The sequence below is a fragment of the Scomber japonicus genome, chromosome 9 (assembly GCF_027409825.1).
Source record: "Scomber japonicus isolate fScoJap1 chromosome 9, fScoJap1.pri, whole genome shotgun sequence".
In the NCBI taxonomy this organism is placed as follows: domain Eukaryota; kingdom Metazoa; phylum Chordata; class Actinopteri; order Scombriformes; family Scombridae; genus Scomber; species Scomber japonicus.
The window spans coordinates 12,023,111-12,045,510 of NC_070586.1; the positions used below are offsets into that span (position 1 = coordinate 12,023,111).

The following is a 22,400-nucleotide window of genomic DNA, read 5'->3' on the forward strand; positions in this document are numbered from 1 at the left end:
AAACAAGTCAATCAATCAATCAATCAATCAAACAAAGTAAAAGTGCAGAATCATCAGAACAATACTTCAACTCAAAATACCCCATTTTAGACTAATATATTAGTATTGTTACCTGCAACGATGGGTACATTGTACTGTTTAGTCTCTATTTTCAGACTTATTTTAGGCTGCTCTAGTAAAATTACTTTAAATCATACTGTCACTTAAACAATAGCAGTGCATCGTATTATAAGATGATAATAACTGGTGACAAAGCCTACAGGTTTTTAATATAGCCTACAGTTAAGTATCCTACCTTTAAGCTGGTAGTGGAGTAGAAGTAGGCTAAATTATACTTATAATTGTGTCATAAATGGATACAGCCTAAACTAAACTTTATTTTACCAGCCAAGAACTTAAGAACAGTCTCTTATTTGCAATGGCAGTGTGACTTTTTATTTGTTTTTATTTGTTTTATTCTAATTTTAGTTTTTTAAAACTGAGCTCTTACTATTCATTTATTGTTTTTATTTATTATTATATTGTGTGTGATTATATTGTATTTTAATATCTGTACAGCACTTTGGTTCAACTGAGGTTGTTTTTAAATGTGCTTTATAAATAAACTTGACTTGACTTGACTTGACTTGACCAGTACCAGAAGTGACTTGAAAACAAAAGGTGCAAACAAAACAAAACAAAAAAGAAGAGTGACTATAGACTAAATAAAACAATAAAACTATACACAAATACGCCCTTAAAAGCAGGGATTGAAATACACATATCCAATATGATAAAATATGATCTAGCTAAGTAGTTAAAATGTTTTAAGTAACTTTAAAGAAAGTCCACCTGGCTTCTTTCCACCTCTAATAATAGCATGTCCTAGCATGTCCTACAAGCTGGACGCTTTAGCCTTAGGGCGGTCTCACCTGTGACTGACAGAGAGGCGTCACGTATGGCTGCACTGCTCCTTTAAAAGTTTATTCCCACTGCTGCTGTCTGCTGAAACTGGGTGAAAACCATAGGTGAAAACACGACTCAAGACTGCGTGTGCACTTGTGGAGGGCGTGTGGTGGGGGGTGGGGGCTGTGGGGGGGGAAAGTTTGGTATATAATGAGAAACAAATGCGTCACAGGTTATGCGCCAACCAAGTGATGCTAATGGGACTATTTGGCTTGCTATGTGTTTACACTGTTGCGGGCGTAGCTAGTACCGACAGATGGTCTGCCTAACTTCACCTCTCCGCTGATATACACCCCTAGGCGAATGTTTTATGTTAAAATAGTGCCAACCCTGACACGGGCAGGGGTGGATATTACCTTTAAACCTTTATTATGTAGTAGACAACTTCGGTCCACTGTCACCTCCACCTCGGCGTCCCAGAGGAGGCAGCAAGACGACAGCACCGGTCAACATGACTCGGCACAGTCGGAGAGTCCCGGAGAGCCCGGTGCAGGAGGGAGATGCAGCAGTAGCACCACCGCTAATGAGATCACCGTAGACTTTGACCAAAGCCAGGAGGCTTATAAGAGCAAAGACTCATTAGAGCTGCTGAGAAGTTTGGTGGTTTTTAAACTCTGCTCCTATGACTTCCTGGTTGATAAGAATCAAGAGGTAAACATCACCAAACCACAGTCTGTTTGTTAACGTGACTTTATGATGATGATACTACAGGCTATTTAAAGGTCAGCACAATCGATTGACATTTTCACATGGGGGAGAAAAGGGGTTGTTAACACTATGAAGCAGAACAAAATCAAGCTAAGGGATAAGATAAAGATCAAGATAAGGGAGTTTAGAGACAATATCATTCATCACATAGCAGAGTGCACATTTAAACAACATGTCTTAATACTGACAGCTTATTGATTACACTATTTTGCTACAGTATGCTTTAACATGAAAGGTCTCACATTGTGTTCAGCAACCTCACACAGTTATATGTCAACCAGTACTGTAGGCCTGACTGTTTGTGCCTCAGGCTCACGTGTAACACTCATCTCTCAAATTACAACCAGTTATCCAAGCATAGAAGTTGACCTCTCTGCAGCCTATGGTGTTTATTCTCAGCTTGATGTCAGTCCAGTTTTTACTGTAGTGTAATATTAATACATAGATAGCATATTAACTGACTGGCCACAACAAGACACACTTTGCACTCATGGATATACTGTAGGCTATATCCTTTTGCAGCCCATGTTGTGGTGCATGGGGAGAGAGTGTTTGAATAGACTGAAGTTGCAACTGATATGTCTTATGTCATGTAACAAATTAAAAACATGTGAAGCTTGTAGATACACCAAATGTGAAGTAGTGAGGAGCTAATCTGACATCAAAGTGGTTTTAACATGTTATTGACATGCCTTATGTAGTTTCTAGCTTGGGGGCTACAAAGTTTGAATTTCTTTTGCTCATGAAAGAGCAACTTGCTGCTGCTGTTTTTTTCTGGTCAAACCTGTTGCCTTAAAACATGCCTAGACATAAGATGTGGTTCACATAATCTCAGCAAAATGAGCTGTTTTGGAATTGATTTAAATGGTTAATAAAAAGTTACAGATACCTGATAATACTGGTTGTAATGTCTAATCTCTCTTTCTGTTCAGATAATGGATCTCGGTAAGACGATCCTGGGCCAGAGAGGCTTCAATCAGTTCATGAAGATGACATTTTATGGTCAGTTTGTGGCTGGTGAGGACCATCGGGCCATCAAGCCGCTGATCCAGAAGAATCAGGCCTTTGGCGTTGGCTCTGTCCTGGACTACAGTGTTGAGGAAGACATCAGTCAAGAGGAGGCTGAGCTGAATGAGAAGGAGTACGAAAGTTGCGGTATTACCATACATTTCAGTAGATGATGTTTTGAGATGTTTTTGAGTCTGTGTTGTCAGTGTTTCATGTGAAATGTTGAACAATTAACATCAAAGTAAGAGGAGTCATGGGATTACTTAGTGAGAAAAACTAACATCGAGTAGCAAATACCGTTTCCTCGCTGTAAATTGAACCCTACACCCTAGAGTATTTTCCTCTTTTTTGATGCCAGTCGTTTGAGGTTTATTTTTATTCCAACCAGGAAGTAAGCACGCTCTGCAACATGATTTGTTGGCTCTGATATGGCCCCCTGCTCTGGATTGGCTGTCGGGACATAATTTCACACTTGTTAGGAATCCTGTCACATGAGTAGCACAACGCTGATATGTACTGATGTAAACTTGGATGACAGTATAAACCTTATGTAAGCAGTCTCTCTGTACAGCAGGGGCAGCAATGATACTTAATTTGGGAATTCAGGCATTATGATTAATAAGGATGTCTCGTCTTCCAAAATAAAAACCAGGACATTTAGGAATTGGTTCACAGTCACATCAGTGAATAAGATCGCCAAAGTGAATATTTCATTCATGTGGAAAAGCAAATACACTTGTCAGATTTACTTACCATGAGCATAATGCTGAGCCAAAAAAGACTGACCTTTATTATTTCAAACGTCTCTACTTTCATAAAGGTCAGGTGGAGAGAATAAACAAGGCTCTTAGGCAGTATATTTAAGTATCCAGTGTTTAAGTGTGTTGACACAGACTGACAGCTGCCTGCAATGTCAACTTGCGCCAGACTGGACGTCCTCTGTTTTTTTTGTTTTTTTCCCCCCTGTGTTATCACATCCTGTGAAATGATAAAGCTCCCAGGCAAGCCCTTTGTTATGACTTTTTTGACCCCTCTTGTAAGTTTTTCATACCATATCACTGGTAACAAGATATCACTTCACAGCTTTGATATAGTGTGTCTAGAGGATGCCTGCCTGGAAACATCAAACACGGTATCAAATCTCAGCCTAGAAAGCTTTTGTTTGGCGAACATACACCTTTAAAACCTAAGGCAGGAGGACAAGGCACATTAAGCCAGCTTGATCTCAGACAGCAGTGTTTGACAGGCACTCCAATGATCTGTCAAGATAGCAACAAGAACATTAGTCTGTTCCAGAAAGAGATATATACGGAGCAGAGGAGAGTCCTGGCTTGATGTTGAGAGCATGATACTTACAGTGCCAGGATTCAGATGCGTAGGGCATCTTAACTCAAACTATAATCCCCGATTTTACAGTTAGGATTTGACTAACGCAGGCTTTTGAAGGCTACCACTGACATTTTTGGAACAAAGCTGCCAATAACCAATATTTTGTCCCAGTTGTCAGATTCAATTAAATCTTTTGATGCTAGAAGATTGACTATAATCAGTGTTTCAAAGTGTAACACAGAAAACATCTTGAATAGAATTTAAAGTACACTTAATCCCTCCTCTGTCTTTTCCAGCTATTCGATGCTGCAGAAAACATTCGGATCGGTTTTGATTTTTTTGGGTTGAAAAATGAAAGTACATAAAAACAATATTGAACAAGTGGGCAATACAGTTTCAGATGATGTCAAATGGATTGCATTGGAGTCACATCCAAAATTTCTACAATACATCCAGTCATTGAGCATTACACATGCCAAATGGGCCTGCAATGTGGAAATAATAGAACTCCTAGTTGCTCGCATTTGAATCCCACTGACGTCCCTCATGTCCAGTCATCTGTTTGCTGCTCAGCGCCTTATGATGAGGGGGGAATAGGTCAAGTGTGGTGTGATGCTACAACTGGCCTCACCAGAGGGTCAGCAGGCTGTCAGTGGGACAATTCAGCATATATAGGCTCACTAAACACAAGGTCAGCTTCTGGCTTGTCACAGCAATAAGGCTAACATTTTCACACAGAGCTCTAGTTCTTAGATTTGACTTTAAAATGCCATGGCATTTGCTGAAATTCTCATGCAACTTACATGTCTAATGTTACTCAAATTAACTTATTTTATCACATTGTGTTCCTTCTAATTTAGCTCATGCGTATCCAGTGCAGAGAAAGATAGCATAGGTAAGCAGTTTTTTTTTGTTTTGTTCTCATTTGTGGGCACATTCTATGATGTAATTAGAGGTAATAGGGATGCAAATTTGTTTTCTCCCCCTCAGGCAAGGACCACATAGAGCAAGGATTTCACGCACACAAGCAGTTTGGTGACCAGCGTGGGGGCGTAACGGGAGCCCGCACGTATTTATATGCAGACGAGGCCAAATGTGACCAGCACATGGAAACCTTTATTAAATGTATCAAAGCGTCGGGTGAGTAAACAATAGTGAAAGGATATGACTAACACATGTTGTCTGTTTTGGTACTTTGTGTTAAAGTTGTCTGCTTGTTCTAAATGTAGCTGGTCCATATTGTCATTTTTGGTATTTCCTACCAAATATTGCAAATATCGTCATCCCTCATCCCTCAGTTCTGTTATTCACTCCATTTATTACATGCAGCACAATCTTAAAGCATGCATCACCTATACAGTAGTATTCATATCTCAGTCTTAACAGCATTTGATGTATTTCAAAACTGTGTCTTACCTCTAGGTGGGAGTTCAATGGACGGTTTTTCTGCCATCAAAATGACTGCTCTAGGACGACCTCAGTTTCTGGTAGGCACTAAAGCATGATTAACAGGTCAATGCACTAGTTTAGCTGACACTCTAGTAACAGAGATGAGGTGGGCTGACATGTTACATGTTTTTATTTTTTCTTCAAAGCTCCAGTTCTCAGAGGTCCTGATGAAATGGAAGCGATTTTTCACTTTCCTGTCATCACAGCAGGGGAAAGATGGTATGGAGGCCTTAGAGCAGAAGCTGGACCTCAAACAACTGCAGGTAGAGTTTTTCTTCTTCAGTTGACCTGGTGATGTCACAGTGTAAGGATGTTGCTACAGATATTTATACTGTATGTGAAATGCAGTACTTTGGATTTTTATACTGTATCCATGTAGGAATTCTTGACCAAACTGGGTGCAAAAGGTGGCTACTATGGCTGGTTTACTGGAAGAGAAGAGGTATCATCAGGGTAAGCATGAATACAGACTACCAAAATAGACCAACAAACAAACAAAAGCCAGTGTAGCAAATGTGGAAAATTATAATTATGCTCAAAGCTATAAAGGAAAATTTGTTCCCAGAAAATAAGATGAACAAATTGTATCCTTATGGATTGCAAATTTGCAGTGGTAACACCTGATACACTTCAATATCACTAAATCACACATTCACATTGCATTATAAATAAACATTTTTATCATTATATTTCTTTCCTGACATATACATATATATATATATATTCTGTTTACAAGTTGTAGTCATAGTTCACAGTACATACACAGTACTTATATTGCCGTATATGCATTTAAAGACAAATTGTTTGCTTAAGAGATGTGCCTGTCAAGAATGTAACTGCTGAAAAAATATTTGCAGAAGTCAGGTTTAGCTGAATAATAATTACAAGGATGAAAACAGGCTGCACCTTTTCATTTTCACAAGTTTAAGTCACACTAATGAGAAAAAGTTGTAATATTTAAACTGTCAAAACAACTTGCAAACATACTGTTTTCTCTCACATAATAATCAGAGGTCTAAAATGATTCCCAGTTCATCTTTGAGAATATTTGTAGCCAGTAGGTGGTTAAATAGTTGTTCTGGTTCCTTCTTGATATCTTGCAATCCTCTGCCTCGACAGAACTATAGACATGCTCGACTGGAACAGCCTTATAGATGACAGAACAAAGATTTCGGACCTGCTTGTTGTCCCAAACGTAGAGGTCAGTGAAAAAAAAAACTTGATGAAATGACTTTAAAATGTTTCTAACAGAGCATCTCAGTATCTTTATAGATGCCCTCCAAGTATATTTTAAGACATTTAAAAATGTTCTGCTGGTGCAATAAATGTGTCTGATGAGGTTTTTCCAAATTACATCTCCTCCTTCTCCCTCGTTGGAAAATCCACAATCTTTGAATGTGCAAACTTTGTTCATTCCAAAGTAGTTTCAATGCTGCAAAAGTATGTATACGCCTTAAACTGACATGTATGGTATGTACAGGAAAACTCTTCCCCTTCAGCAGAATAATGTTAAAACAGCCTTCTGTTCATCCAGAACAGTGAAGGTCAAACATTTAAGTGACATAACAACAACCAAAATACTCTTATGAGTGGATGGTAACTTCAGATATAATTCAAACATAGTGAAACAATAGCTGAATTGGTATTTGTTATTCCAAATTTTGCATCAGTGCCATCTGCCTTCAGCCAGAATGTAGGAATGCTAAATCATTTATTACCAAGAATGATTGTAATGATTTGCTATGACCTAGAAGATATGCTAGAGATAAGCAACCATGTGATGTGTATTTAGGATTCATTCCACACAAATAAACACCAGACAAGCTCTTTCTTATATAAACAAGCTTCTGACACTTCCCAAACAAAAACTAATTTAAGGGAAATATGAAAGTAATTAAAATTACTCAAATATACTGTTGTGTAAAATACTTCACTAATTGCTTTTTCTAATGTCAAGCAACAGTTTTGTCCAAACACTTGAAAAGTTTTATTTTGTTGTTATTAATTATAAGTTATTTTGCTGTAACAGCTATTTGAAATCCACACGGTCAGAGTTGCACCAGTTCCAGCTTTTTTATCTTTATTTTGTGTTATTTCATCATCTTCTGGTTATTTTGGGGTTATGCCCAGTTTTGAGTAAATTTAATGTGTATGTAAAATAACTCAATTTTTTAGAGCTGTGTTAGCTCAAATGTCAGGTGTGAATGCTTGTTACTGGGTTGAGAAAAGGCCTGAGTGAACTACATGTGTACAGATCAACTGGGCGAGTTAGCATGGACATACAGTACCATATCTGTTGTCCTTGAACTAAAGACAGCTGGCAGATGGATGAAGTAAGAAGCACTAATAGGTGTCTTGCTGTGTGATATTGAGCATCTCATTGTCAACAATCTCCTGGGCTGTTGTTTACTCAGCTAGGTGAGCTAGAGCCTCTACTGGGGATGTTCACTGCAGAGGAGGAGAGACAAATGGAGAGGATCTTTCAGCGCATGGATGTCTTAGCAAAGGTAATATTACATACTGTACATTTAAGAGACTGATTACTGTATACAGACTTACACATATTTAGTTGCAAATACATGATACCAATGCATGAGGGAGCACTTAAATAATTGTGTAGGGTATCATTGTAGTACAGTAGTGATAATTTAATAGCAAGCTTTGTTTTCTTGGTTGCCATGGTATTTTTGTTTAGCATTTTGCAATGTGTCTTGTTTTGTCTTGCTTTTATATAGTACACTAATATGAATGCATATTTTATTAGTCAGCACTAATAATGTGTAGCTATTGTCTAAAAGCCATATTATACAGTAGAGCCATGTTTAATTTGACCATGGCTACAGCAGTGCAGCTAAACCCTGTAACAATAAACACAATAATGAACCTCTGGTATTCTCTTTTATTGTATAATAAAAAAAGTCCGAAGTCACAATATATGTGTATACAGAAACTGCAATCTATATATATCTAACTGCAACTATAACACATATTTTTAATTAAGCTATAGCATAATAAACACTGCTTATTATAACAAACAAATTGGATTTTTTTTTTTTTGTATCCCAGCATGCCATAGAGAATGGCGTTCGCTTGATGGTGGATGCAGAGCAAACTTATTTCCAGCCAGCTATCAACAGACTGACAGTGGAGATGCAGAGGATCTACAACAAAGACAAACCTGTCATATTCAACACCTACCAGTGCTACCTCAAGGTCAGAATACAACAGGCAAAAAAAAAACATGGTTCAGATGTGTTAGTAATGAACATGCACACAAAGCATACAGATTGTTTTTCATAAAGTGTAAACAAACCGCTGTGAGGCTGCTGAGTTGAGGGTGAAACAGAGACATGGCCAAGGATAGGATAATGTTGGTGGGAAATTGGGGAACTTTTTTCTTATACCATTTCAAATTACACTTTTAGGTCCCCGAAAGAGTTTAATATTGCTGACATTAATCAGACATTCATTTGTTTAAAATCTCTTTTATACAGTGGCCCGAGGCTAACCAAATAATCACCTAAAACACACAGTTTTAAAGAAATAAATATAACATCTACCATGCCTTGGATAAATTAGAACTATATAGATTATTGTTGGACCCAATTAGTTGCAGTGCATAATAATACACCACCGCTTTGCTCAGACATTTAGAAAGTTTTGATTTTTCTTTTCCTTTGAGGACGACTGTCATTTATGAGAAAACACAGCCATTGATTTTTCTTGCAGGCAGCTGTGGTGTCTGGTTGATGAATGTTGTTATGTGTTCAAGGCCAGGTTAGGTAGATTAGGAACAATAAGACTAGACACAGCATAAAAAGTAAAAATTGTATTGTATTGTTAGTGTAGTTTGATCTTGATGAAAATTAAAATGTTTTGCTCTGCACAGCTCAATATATAAAATTGTATCTAAACTTAATTCTAGCTGCTTTTTTGTTTTTTTTGTCTTGCTAATGAGTCAATCATCTCTCTTGTTGTTCTGCAGGAGGCCTATGACAATGTAACTATGGATGTAGAATTGTCTAGACGTGAAGGTTGGCACTTTGCTGCCAAGTTGGTGCGTGGGGCCTACATGTATCAGGAGCGAGAGAGGGCCAAAGAGATTGGTTATGAGGACCCTATTAACCCTGACTACGAATCTACTAATTGGATGTACCACAGGTGAGGGCTAACAGCTGTTGATCTCTGTCCAAAATTGCACCAGGCATGCCTCCCTTATATTCACACTAAAAAGCTGTCCACTATTACTGTAGTCCAATGCAACCAAACAGTTTAGAGTTATGCTCCTTGCCAAAATCCACCTCATGGCAACTTTCTACTCACAAGCTCATAGAAATGGACAGAAATTTAATCTTTAGAGAAATCCTGTATCATTGTATCTGAGTTTAAGATCTTGTGTCAGCAAGCTTCCAACACATTGAGTTGTGCTTGTGCAAGGTAGAAATAACCATCCAGCTCCAGAGGTGCTGTGTCAAACCAGTTCTCTGACATTCCTAGATAAAGGCAAGCTGAAAGAAATCAACCTGTGGAGATGTTTTGAACAAGCGAGAGTAAAGGCCACCCTCCTCTAGCATTTGATATTTTTGAAAATAAACATCTGGATGATAGGCTACAGTGCTGTATAAGGTGGTGATTCAAAAATATGCAGATGCGTATCAATGCATTGAGCAACAGTATCAGGAAAGCACAGTGCAGAGGACCCCCCATGTTTTACTTATAGGCTGTGTAAATATGATCTTGCACCACATAAATATTTAATGCTAATGAGCTGGGTGAGTTGGATGAGTTATAATACAATGTAACCCACAATATGCATACAATATACAATGACATAATTTAAGGCTTTATATTATATAGTTAAGAGAAGAATAGTTGTGGTTTGTCTCACTTTGCATTCCTTTCCTTTTGTGTGTTTGTATAAGGTGTCTGGACTATGTGCTGGATGAGATTGCACTCAAAAGAAATGCTAATGTTATGGTGGCTTCCCATAATGAGGACACGGTGAAACACACCTTGAGGAGGTACAGTTTAAATTCTTTTATTACACACCGTTAAAAAAACACAATTAGGCTTGATTTCATACTGTATGCACATTTGCATCTATATGAATATAGCTGTGTTTTCATCTCTCTCCTTCTCTCTTTCTCTCTCTCTTTCTCTTTCTCATTCAGAATGAATGAGTTGTGTCTCTTGCCCAGAGAGAACAAGGTGTTCTTTGGTCAGCTACTGGGTATGTGTGATCAGATCAGCTTCCCACTGGGTGAGAAAAACACACTCTCACACTCTCTTACACCTAACCATACAGTCGCTAGGTACTGATCTTTCCCACCTTACATAATGTTGACAGTTAAAGCCAAAGCCTCTGCAGGATCAGTGATGGCTGTCTTACCCTATAGCTCTCAGCTGTGTCCCTTAAGACCTTGGAGCCCAAAGGACTGCACAGAGTGCATATGTAGCAGTCAGTCTGTGGGTCCATTATGTGACATACAGTATGAAAACAGAACACATGAACACACCTCAGTATTGACAAGCTGTCTTAATGAAGTGCTGCTGCCGGCTCTTACCACTTTGTTTGTCAGTCGGAGACAGACACAGCGGTGTCAGCCACTTGTCTGTCAATGTGAGGCTCAAGTTGAAACAGCCTTGACCGGCATTGATGTAAACAGACATCCATTTGTTTCTTTGCTGTTTCCTGAGGGATAGAGCAGCCAATGCTGTGTCTTTGAATCCTGAAACAATAAAGCGGTTCCTTTGTGAAATACAAACATTGGAGTTGAAATCTGTATTATTTGTCCATCACTATTTTTGAGGCCAACATATTATTTGATTTGGGTGATTTTGGATGTTGTTTTCTGCTCGGGATGTTTTTTTCATGACTTTTTTTTAAATTGTAATTTGTTCTGATGTTTGAAAGTAATTGTGGATTTACTAAAAGGACAAGTATTTTATGTTAGCCAAGGCAAAAAATAGGCTTACTAGGAGACAATAGCATAACCTGGAATGAAATGCAGTAAACTGAGGATGTCTGTGCATCCTGCAAACTCACTTGATTACAAGAATTTTAATTATTCAGTGAAGGAAGCCAATCACGATGACTGGAATTTGTGCAAAATAGGCTGTAAAAAAAAAAGATGCTACAGATGCCAAAGTCATTTTAACTACTCCAATAACAATATAATGAAGTGGCATTCATCATATTTGTACACAAATTGAAGAACATTCTAATTGATCCAATTTGTCTACATTTATCATCTTCATCCATGTCATGTCATGCTACAAAGCCCATTTCTCCTTTTGTTTGTCTCCCATCCCACCCAATCCAACCCCAGGCCAGGCAGGCTTCCCGGTCTATAAGTACGTCCCATATGGCCCAGTGAATGAGGTGATGCCCTACCTGTCTCGGAGAGCCCAGGAGAACCGAGGCTTCATGAAGGGTGCCCAAAAGGAGAGGGATCTGCTGTGGAAAGAGCTGAAACGCAGGCTTGCCTCTGGGGAGCTTCTCTACAGACCGATGTACTGAAATCACTGAAGAAGAGACAGAGAAGAGAGTGTGTCAACATGTCAAGTTTTTTTTTTTTTTTTTTTTTTTTAAATCTTCTCTGGTTGATAGCTGCTGCTGTGGCTGTCTGTTCTATCTCAGCCTCTGTTCAGGCTCTCTCTGGATATACATCTCCTGTTCTACCCTGTCCTGGAGTTTTCTTGTTGATGGACTATTCTGCATGTCACTCTCTTTCTCTTGTCTTTTTTTTTTCTTTTCTCTATTTCACCGTTGTTTTTCACCACCGCTTGCTATACCGTTCTGTTCCTCGTCAATGTCACCCACCTTCAACCCCGTCCTTTCTTATGTGCTCTGCTCATGTTCTCTCTATTTCTTTATCCGCCTCTGCGTCCATAAGCATTCCTCATTTTGTCTTCCCGTTGTCTACAGAGCTCTAGTATCCATCAAGTGGGCATCTTTACTGTTCCAAAAGGACTCCCTAAAATGTCAACGAGACCAGGGCGGGCGTTTCTTTTTATCACCCTATTTATCTTGGAAGGGGACAACAATAATAAAAATAACAGGCTTGATTTAAATGGTAGTAAAGGAAACATCAATATTCTCCTATATTATGTTTTTCTTTACTCATGGACAGCCACACAGTACCCCCAAGGAGGCTTCTCTATATATTTGTATGCTATGTTTGAGGTTGTATTGCTGGTTTAAAAAATGACGCCTGTTTATGAATCAGTGAGAAAGTATTAAAAGCTCTTCACGGCACATCCCTCTTCTTGTAAGAGCGGAATGCTTTTTGTTATTGTATTTACTGAAGGAAGCTATATTCTTGGTCACTGAGGTGTTACATGTGAACACACAATGTTCAGTATTCAGTGGGTGAATCTCCTTTTAATACAGACACCTGCGAGCCTGGCAGGTTGTTTTTTTCTTGACAACATGAGATAACATACAAGGGAATAATAGGTTAGAGGGATTTTTTTTTGGTTTTATTATATTTTTGATGGACTATACATTTCCTTCTTTGACAATGTAAATATGTTTAAAGCAGGTTATTCCATTTGTAGGACCTTTTAAAAATGCTCAATAAATAAATATGTATAAAGTCTACATCCAAATGTTGTTGCTGTGAGCTGTTTGCACAGGTTGGGTTGTTTGGGGTTTTTTTTAAATATATATTCCACTTGTTTATTGATACACAATTTGCACTTGAGTCAGAGGGTAACCAAGCTTCATGATAATTATGGTCTTGTCATTTTATGAGAGCAGTCAGTGCTCTGTAGACCATCATTTAATTACCCATGATGCTACTGTATGCTCAATACAGATCACAGAAATTGGATGCATTAATCATTACTCAGAAGAAAACTTTAGTGGCTGTTAAGTTTTACTGAGGCAAAGCACCACAGAGCTGTCACTGCTGCTGTATTCTATCGGTTTAATTAAGAATCAAGTCCACTTTTGATGTAAGATGTGCCTTTGGGTATACATTTGCCAACAAATCCCTTTTTACAGGGCGCTGGAGTTTTCCTGGTTAGCTTCAGTTGCAAAGATAATTTACACAGTGTGAAATATTCTACACAGGGTTTGAGTCAGTCAAAACCAGCTTGGGCTCAACATAGTCTTTGAGACTTAGCAACACCGACATTATAGCATAAAGGCATATAATAGGGGCAGCCGGAGCTAATTTACTTTACGTAATGATGTTGACATTGTGTTACGCAAGACATGAAGGACGGCATATGTAACAGATTTGGTCGGGGCTCTTCTAGCATTGGTTCCACATGATTTGATGTCTTAGATTGTTTGTTCGACTGTGCCCTTGGCTTTGTGGTCTCGGTGGGACTGCACGGCCATCCGGTGCATTTCAAAGCGCAGCTACATATGCTGTGACAGGCCTTGATGTGAAAATATATTGAGCAGTGTTCCTCAGGTTTGGATAGTTGAAAATATTTTGTTTTTCTGTCACACAATGGATGGATTGGCTCGCTGCTTGCATTCAAGCAGCCACTTAATCTCTAATCAGAGTTGGTGTGTGAATAGATGAACTGTCAGTAAGGAGAACGGTGGCTTTGAGTCGCCCAGGAGTGTCATGCTTTTTTATCTTTTGACAGCAAACTGAACGATTGCTGGCTCCCTGTGCTTAAAACTGAAACTAGGTCCAAGCATATTCAGTTCTATCCACTATAATGAGCATGTGTTAAAACTTTTATTTCAATCCAGTGAGGCTGACAAAGGATACTGAAATAATTTCCCAATAAACAGCAGAAGGCGGATTTGATCATGTGAAAGTGTAAAGGGAGTTGTCCTCTTGTCACGACAATTGCACCATAAATTCTCCTTTTTATTTGGAAATATACATGAATAATCAGGAAGGTTAAAACTCCTACGTATGACTGTGGCAACGCTAGAACTACTCACTAACCTCCTAACTGAACTGGTCACTCCTTTGCTTCAACCACAAAAGGAAAATTCAGTTTACTATAGCTGCCTTTTCAGCTCCCATCAGTTACAAGGACTATTCTGCACGACAAGTTGAATTTTCCAATCATTTTTGCTCCTTTGTACAAATATAACTGGAACACAGTAGAGATACAGAGGAAATGCTAAAAGGAGGCCTTAAACAATACACAGTAGACTGTATTTCCTGACATTGCAACATAATCTCTACATCATTTCTACATGACCAGACAGAATGACAAGCACAGTATAACTCAGTAAATTGGCATCAGTGAAAATGCTGCAAGACATGTTGTCAATATTTTATAACATCAGAGACTAACTTGGCTCAAATGTCTAACAAGGAGAAAGGGTTGTTAACTTTCTGCAGGACACTGACATTTCCCCAGTAAAATAATTGGTAACACATTAGAGTAAGATAACAAAAACAGGTTGTGACTGTGAGGAACAAAATAGAAACTAAGTGATAATTAATGAGCAGCCCACATAGTATCTATAATTAGGAATACTAAATATTATCCTATATAGTCTATATAAAAGCAATAATATATTACATAAAAAAAGACTGCAGTATACTAATCAAATCAAGCAGAAATCAAATTTAAAACTTGTCAGCAGCTAAATTAAAATGCATACATAATGTAGTACATTGTTAATCAAGCAGGAACTCTCTGACTCTATTAAAACTTACATTTATATTTGCTCATGTAGACGTGTTTGCTTTCTCGTCTGTTCTGTGTGCAGTGGTGTGCACAAGGGAGGGGCAGGGGGAGTGGTCGCCCCCCCCTCATGGCCCAATTGTTGAAAAACGTGTGCTAAGGTGCCCTCTTGGGAGCCAAAACGCGTGCTAAGGTGCTCTCTTGGGAGCCAAAATGCGTGCTAAGGTGCCCTCTTGGGAGCCAAAACGCGTGCTAAGGTGCCCTCTTGGGAGCCAAAATGCATGCTAAGGTGCCCTCTTGGGAGCCAAAATGCATGCTAAGGTGCCCTCTTCAGAGCCAATATGCGCGCTAAGGTGCCCTCTTGGGAGCCAAAATGCATGCTAAGGTGCCCTCTTTGGAGCCAAAACGTGTGCTAAGGTGCCCTCTTGGAAGCCAAAACGCGTGCTAAAGTGCCCTCTTGGGAGCCAAAATGCATGCTAAGCTGCCCTCCTGGTTGGCAAAACACACTAAACTGCCCTCTTGGGAGCCAAAATGTGTGCTACGGTGCCCTCTTCAGTGGCGAGAACGTGCTGTATGTGCCCTTTTTTTTCTTTTCGCCCCTGCCCTGTAGAAGGAGGTTTGGTCCAAATCAGCCAGTCTGTCCTGAAACTTGTAAGTATTTTGCACCAGAAGAATGTGACTTGACAAAGTATTAGCTGTTTATCAGTGGGTTTTTTTTTCAAAGATAAAAAGCTGTAAAAGCACTTGATCTTTGAAGACTGTATCATATAACGCAGTGTATGAATACCACACAAGCTTACTGTAATTCAGAAATAAGACAAATGGGTATGGTTAATGGATGTAGCGATGGATGGATGGATGGTAAAAACATATTACTGCTTCAACTGGGAGCTAATTCTAAGTTAATATGCACAAAATATCACAGTGGATATTTTCAAATTTTTAGCAGAATTTCACTTGAGAGTTAGTGTCTCCAGCTGCATCAGATCTGCTCCACTACATAATGTGAAACTATACCGGCTTGCTTCACATCACCACCTGTCCCGTTCAACTATGTTCGCACAGCTGTCGACAGCAATCACAAGCAAAGTGTTGGACTTGTCAAAACTCCTGAAGTAAATGGTGTGGCGGATCTACAAGTATAGCGAGATAGTTGGCTGACCTGACCAAACAGCAGTCAAAAATGTGCATTACGTCTACACTTTTACTTTTTAGGACTCTGCTTGTCTCAGATGGCATCTTTGTTTACTTTTCTAGTTATTACAGTCACAAAAGAAGAGGATCTGTGTTGTACATCACAGCTACTTAGTGAGAAATTTGATGAATCACTGAGCTAAGTTGACCTCCGAGCCTGGGCCCAGTACTGCGCTGAAGGAATCCCCCTGGCCGCAGTGAGCTCTGATGTGAACCAGAGAGTAAACAAATGACTCATAAACACAACAGATGGGACAGGCGGTGACTAATGTCGTCGGTCCAGATAAAGAGGCAGAACGTAGCACAAATGATCAAAAAGCCGAGGGAGAGCGAGGAGAGTGGGGAGAAAAAGGAAAATTTGTGTTTTCTGTCCTTTACGCTGTCATGTGTGCAGTACGAAAAAACACTTTTATTTCACACACCAGAGCGTCAAATCAGTGTCATCACTGTGCTATCAAACACAAATCACTAAAAATCATCTGACAAGTCTCACGAGTGGATGTGTTTGGCAGAGCGTTGTCACTTATCACAGGTTTTGTAACAGTGAGTGCTGAAAAAATGCAAATAACATATCACTCTCTTCACACATCCGTGGAATTTTTCTTTTTTTTTTCCTTCCAGTCAGTCTTTCATCACTGACTGCTGGTTTGTATTATTAGTAATCTCATTAAGAGGTGAGTAAAGCTGTCCAGGAAGAATTAGAAACACAATGGTCATGACAGCAGCCTCCCAATTCTCTGCATCAAAGTCAGCAGTAAAGGTGTATGACAAAAAGTAATCTTGTCTAGATTTCTTACGGTCTGCTGTTTCTCCCCAAGCACCCAAACCTTTTGTTCTGTGCCAATGAATGGTGCCCATGTATTATAGATCATTAAACCGCTTTCATCTTCTCTCTGAGATGCACACTGTTTTTTCCCTTTGAAAGCGATAAGCGTGGTGCTGCACGAGTGAACCGCGAAACAAAAAGAGCAGGTTTCTGTGTTGAAGTGGAAACTGCTTAGAGATTGCCACTAGGGTGGAAAAGGAGCAGAGCGAGTGATCCGTCACAGCCGCTGGCCAAACAACTTCCTTCCAACACTTTATCCTGAAGACCTACATTTCTCACCTCTGCCCTGAACACATGTGCAAGTTCAAACCCATGAAGGTACCTTTGCATAATAACATATGCACATAAAAATAAACAGAAAACACATAGCTTTGCAAGCAAATATCCATGCACAGTCATGCATATGCACCTGCCTGCACCCCCCCACCCCCACCCCACACACACACACTCTTCCTCCCATCAGTTCCCATATCTATCAGTCTGGGGTAAGAGATGAATTGGAGCAACTCAATGTTTTGATCATTAGTTTGGACTCATGGAGTGCAGCAGTGGTGAAAAATGAGACTGCTATCTCATGGCCACCTGTTCTTTTAATAAGAAAAAGAACAATTCTTCACTACAGGATGGATTGGCTACCTGATGCCGGGAGAGGAAAACCATGTTGGTGTGTGTGCTCTTGGTTGAGTGATTATTTATATGTGCTGACATTCGTATACATATGAAATAAATTCTTCCTGTTTGTGCATACACTGTATGTGAGCAATAGAGCCTATATATAAATAACACATACATCTTATTGGAATACAAAGATCATATGGGAGATAAGCATGAATATATCAATTTCAGAGTGTACAAGATGTTATTTCTATTCTATGTTTATTTTAGAATTGCCTATTTTTCAGTTCCAGCTGAAAAACCATGTTAGCCCCTTGGTAAGTATTTATTTATTATTAAATTGTGTTTATAGCAATGTTCTAACTGAATGATGGCCTTCAATAGTCCTTTTAATTTAATATTAAACCAGAAGTGTTCATGCATAACGTGTTTGCTTACAAGATACTAGATGCTAGTGTAGTTTCTAAAATAGTGTTAGCTTAAATACAAAAGTAACCGTATTACTGATTGTTTGTTGGTTAATGATGACCGTAGCTATGTTCCAATTTAGGCTTTGGATTTAGGCTAACTCCTGATTATAAGATGGAATCTGTTTATCAAAAACAGCATAAAAATCATTTACCTGCAAAAATGTGTATACAAAAAAAACTAGGTCTAAGCTTTAGGGCTGTAGATTAGATATGATGTCCAGTCCCGTCACACACCTGCTAATTATATTTTTATTCACCATAACCAATCTTTACCTAGCTTTAACCAAGTATTTTTGGCAACCAAACTTAATCATACCATAATCATTGTTTATTCTACATGGCATTTCAATAACCTTAATCATACCACATGCAGATATAGTAGAACTTTTGCCAAATTGAAGTTCCTGTCTGTTGACCTGGTTGAAATATAACTATGACATTAAAGTCAATATAAATATTTTACAGTTTGCAGTTTAATTGTGGGACTTAAACATGCAAGTTTGTTATTTGACCACCCTGCCAACTTTACTCATGGTCAAGTGACTGGATACTCTGTCATATCAACTTAATTTAATAGAAAGACATCAATCCTTTCTTGAAATGCTTAGGGCAACCTTGACGTTGCCATGACAAGTGACCTCTTGTAGTCATTCGAATTTGACATCTTCGAAAAAAACAGGCAGGTATTGTGTGCTGGAAAAAGTCAAGGTGAAAGGCTTTGCACAGAAAGTGACTTTGGCACATGCAGCTCATATCTCATAGTGCGAGAACAGTCAACACTGATTTCTCTTAACTGTGATTGTGATATTCTCATAACCGTATCCAAATAGTTTTAATTACCTAAATTATCTGAAGATGGCAGGTCAGAAAAAACTCTCATGAACAGCTGTTTTTCATCAGACCCCACCCCCATCAAATCATTATTAAAGATCTTTCTACAAAGAAACAAACATGTTATTTTCCCTGGTGTTGTTTACACACACAAACGTCTGCACACTGCTATGCATACGTGTGTATGCATTTGTCTGTTTGGTTATGCCTATATGTGTTCCTGTGGCTTTCTGTCCATTTCTGTGCATGTTATTGGATATTTGAGTGTATGCCTATAGAAAGCAGCGTGCTACCAGGCAAATGTGGCATAGTGCTCCCTAGTTTAGGGATCCAATTGTCATGCCAGAACAGTCGGAGAAACATTTACCCAAGCAGTGATGCTGAGATGAAAAGAGAGAGGGAGAGAAGCAGCCAGGCTGGTTTTCGTGCTACTCTGCGGAGAGCAGACAAACAGCGATCGACCAGATCGGTGTTTGGATTTGTCAGAGATAATACTGAGGTGCTTTTGTGAAGGCAGCACAGCTAAACCAGAGTAAACAGTGTTGAACCAAACCTTATGGGTCTGACCCACTTCCAAAATATACATATCTTTTACTTCTTCTCTCTCACTGGCATTTGTTTTAGCGCCATATTTGTTTTAGACTCCTGTTCTTCAAGACACATAATATTTCCTATTTTCTGAAAGGGCCTGTTCGCCCAAATTCCAAAAAATACTGCATTTTATCCCACATAGGTGCATTCAGCCATATGGATATATTTTTTTAGATGGTTTTGAGACAAAACATTGAACAATGTACTCACAAATTCAACAGATATATCTCATTTCCAAAACTGCTTCCATATTATTCTGTATAGTGTACAGACAACTTATCAACTTATTTTATACTAAAAATTTCTTTAGCATTATTCACTCCTGTGATGAAATCTGAGTAGCTTTTTTAACAAGCTTTTTTCATTAAACTAGCTTAAGAAAGGATAGCTTTTATAAAAGTGACGGATGGAGTGGTTCTCTCCAGAACACAATGAATAATTGATTTTATTAAATAGGCTAAACGAATAGAACAAATTTGACAATGGACACTTAAATCACATGTCCCTTTGTGAACAGATTCAGGATGAAGACACATCTTATAGAGCAAATAGCCTACAGGAGATGTATGGATTTAAAAGGAAGAATGATTGGAGTTGAACTGTGAGCCATATCAGCAGTAATAACTTATATATTACCCTTCTCTAAACCGGATATGAATAATTGCTTGTTTTATTTCAGGATGATGAGTCAGTAAGCGCCTCCCTATTCTTACACAACCTCAGGATGAACGTGAGGCTGTAGCCTGTAAGAGCACTGATTCTCTGGATATGAGAGCCAAGTCTGGTACATCTTCATTGATTTCTCCCTCTTGCTTGTGTTTGTGTAGGCTCCCCACTCAGAACAGAAGGCGGGTGTGTGTGAAGGGGAAAAATATGGTCATCTCATCCGTTTTCGTTCAGCGTTTCGGACACCCACATCTTCATTGAAGCTGCTATCACAATGCCTATATGAGGAAAACTGAACCCACACGTTTCTGCATCGCCAAATGCTTAGTCGAGGTGAGCCCCTGGATGAAAGCCCAAGTGATCATCAAGAATGTGTTATGCCGGTGGCAAACAGCAGGGGGCAGTAGTAGTCTTCACGGCCCTCCCATGAACCTCGACCCAGCTAAGTGTATATATGTGTGTGTGAGAAAGAGATCCTCAGCAGCATCTTCTTCTCCACAATCCTCAGTCCTAAAAAGCCCTTTTAAAAGGCTGTATGAAAATTCATCGTGCTTTCAAACTGACCTATTTTGGGAGATTGGTTGCTTGGCTTCTGTGAATTTTTCTCCCCCCCTCCACCACCCCCCACCCCCCCCTCTCTGTATTCTTTCTTATCGTGATCAGGATTTTGAGAAGGCAAAAGAAATATTGGCAAGTTACTGGGGCAGATTTAAAACACATGGAAGCACCAGCAAATGGTTTGAGAACATTGGCGCTAAAAATAGAGACATAATACCCAACATGTCTCTTTATTTTCCATAAATTAGGCCCACCTAAAGAACATATGGCAGCTATGCACCCACACACAGCCACTGTGTGCACACAGAGAGACATAACACTGGTTCTTGTGTTCCTCCTCTTTCTTCTTATTTCGCCCTTTTCTACCATTTCACAAGGCTTCTTGGAAGTCCATATACACCACCATCACTGGGTGAGAGCACTCCATTTCCACAGACATGCACTGTAGTAAACAGAGTAATCCCCTCCTCCATGTTTTAAGGATTAATAATATCTTTATTCATAAGCATAGCAGGAAGACTGCTGTCGTGCTTGTGATGGGACACTCAGGCTACACACACACGCTCACTGCTGTGCGCACAGAAGCACACGCACACACACATACACGTACACACAGTGCAAATAACCATTAAGTGTCATGCGGGCCGGCTCCAACACACATGTCCTTGTCTTCTTTCTGTGATGACATGATATGTGGGTGGCAGATTGATTTGGTCCAGTGAGAGAGAAACAATCAGATCAAAGAGGAAGATGAAGTGAGAAAGAGAATAAGCAAGCAGGGGGCAAGAGAGAGAGTGGGAGAGAGGGGGAGAGAGAGAGCTCTTTCACTTTGACTTGATGGATTTAACTCTCATTCAAAGGGGCAGACTTACGACGCATCGGAGAGAGATTCATTTTTCCTTTCTTTTATCTGTGGAAGTACTACAGTGTCTCTTTAACACGCACAACGCATACACACACACACATACGGTTGTAAAAACACTGTGCAAATTCTGCTCTACTGTCGTCTCCTTGCACACATCCCTCAAGCACTCATCTGTCCTCTCTCCCCTACTCTTCTTCTATCTCTCCTTCTTTTCTTTCAGACATGGCTCCAGCTAACAAGCCTGGGGTTGCATTAGCCAGGTCCTATGTCCACAGTCCCCATCAATGAGCTGGAGGAAGGATTTCAGAGCAGTGCTATCTTTCTGATTGCCTGTGTGATAAAAGAATAAAGCTGTTAAGATAGGAAGAAGAGGAGGAGGAGAAGATGGAGGAGGAGGGTGAGTATCAGCATAAAAGGCTTTTGGGGAGCCTCAAGTTCGACTCCTCGGGGCAAGATTGGGTGCCTCTGATTTCCCTGCAAACTCAGTACCCAGACTGATAAGACACAGGCAGTGTCGGGGGTTCCAGGATGTAAGTGTGTGTGTGTGTGTTTCATGGTGGCATTTTGTTCATCAGAGTGTGCAAGTATGGTATGTGTTTGTTAGTTTGTGTGTTTGAGCGTGGTCCTAGGCGAGGATTACCTTGGCACTCATTATCACTCATGGTGAAGATCATCATTATAGCTTCACCTGCCCCACGTGGCACATCTACCCCTCTTCAGTAACTCTCTGCTA

General features: G+C 39.5%; 1 protein-coding gene across 1 annotated transcript; it reads left to right on the forward strand.

The window, feature by feature from the left end:
• The first annotated feature begins 1,155 nt into the window (after positions 1 to 1,155).
• On the forward strand, positions 1,156 to 13,022 carry prodhb (proline dehydrogenase (oxidase) 1b). Its single transcript, XM_053325274.1, has 14 exons — positions 1,156 to 1,596; positions 2,586 to 2,794; positions 4,851 to 4,885; positions 4,981 to 5,130; positions 5,413 to 5,477; positions 5,586 to 5,702; positions 5,819 to 5,892; positions 6,559 to 6,640; positions 7,854 to 7,946; positions 8,506 to 8,652; positions 9,425 to 9,600; positions 10,362 to 10,460; positions 10,611 to 10,699; positions 11,769 to 13,022. The coding sequence occupies exons 1-14, from the start codon at positions 1,249 to 1,251 to the stop codon at positions 11,957 to 11,959; spliced, it is 1,875 nt and encodes a 624-aa protein (XP_053181249.1). The 5' UTR covers positions 1,156 to 1,248; the 3' UTR covers positions 11,960 to 13,022.
• The last annotated feature ends 9,378 nt before the right edge of the window (positions 13,023 to 22,400 follow it).

Bases quoted from the DNA above. Each gene is read 5' to 3' on its own strand.
- prodhb (XM_053325274.1), top strand. From the start codon at position 1,249: ATGTTTTATGTTAAAATAGTGCCAACCCTGACACGGGCAGGGGTGGAT. The intron at 5,703-5,818 runs GTAGAGTTTTTC...GTATCCATGTAG, and splicing joins TGGACCTCAAACAACTGCAG to GAATTCTTGACCAAACTGGG. The intron at 8,653-9,424 runs GTCAGAATACAA...GTTGTTCTGCAG, and splicing joins CCTACCAGTGCTACCTCAAG to GAGGCCTATGACAATGTAAC.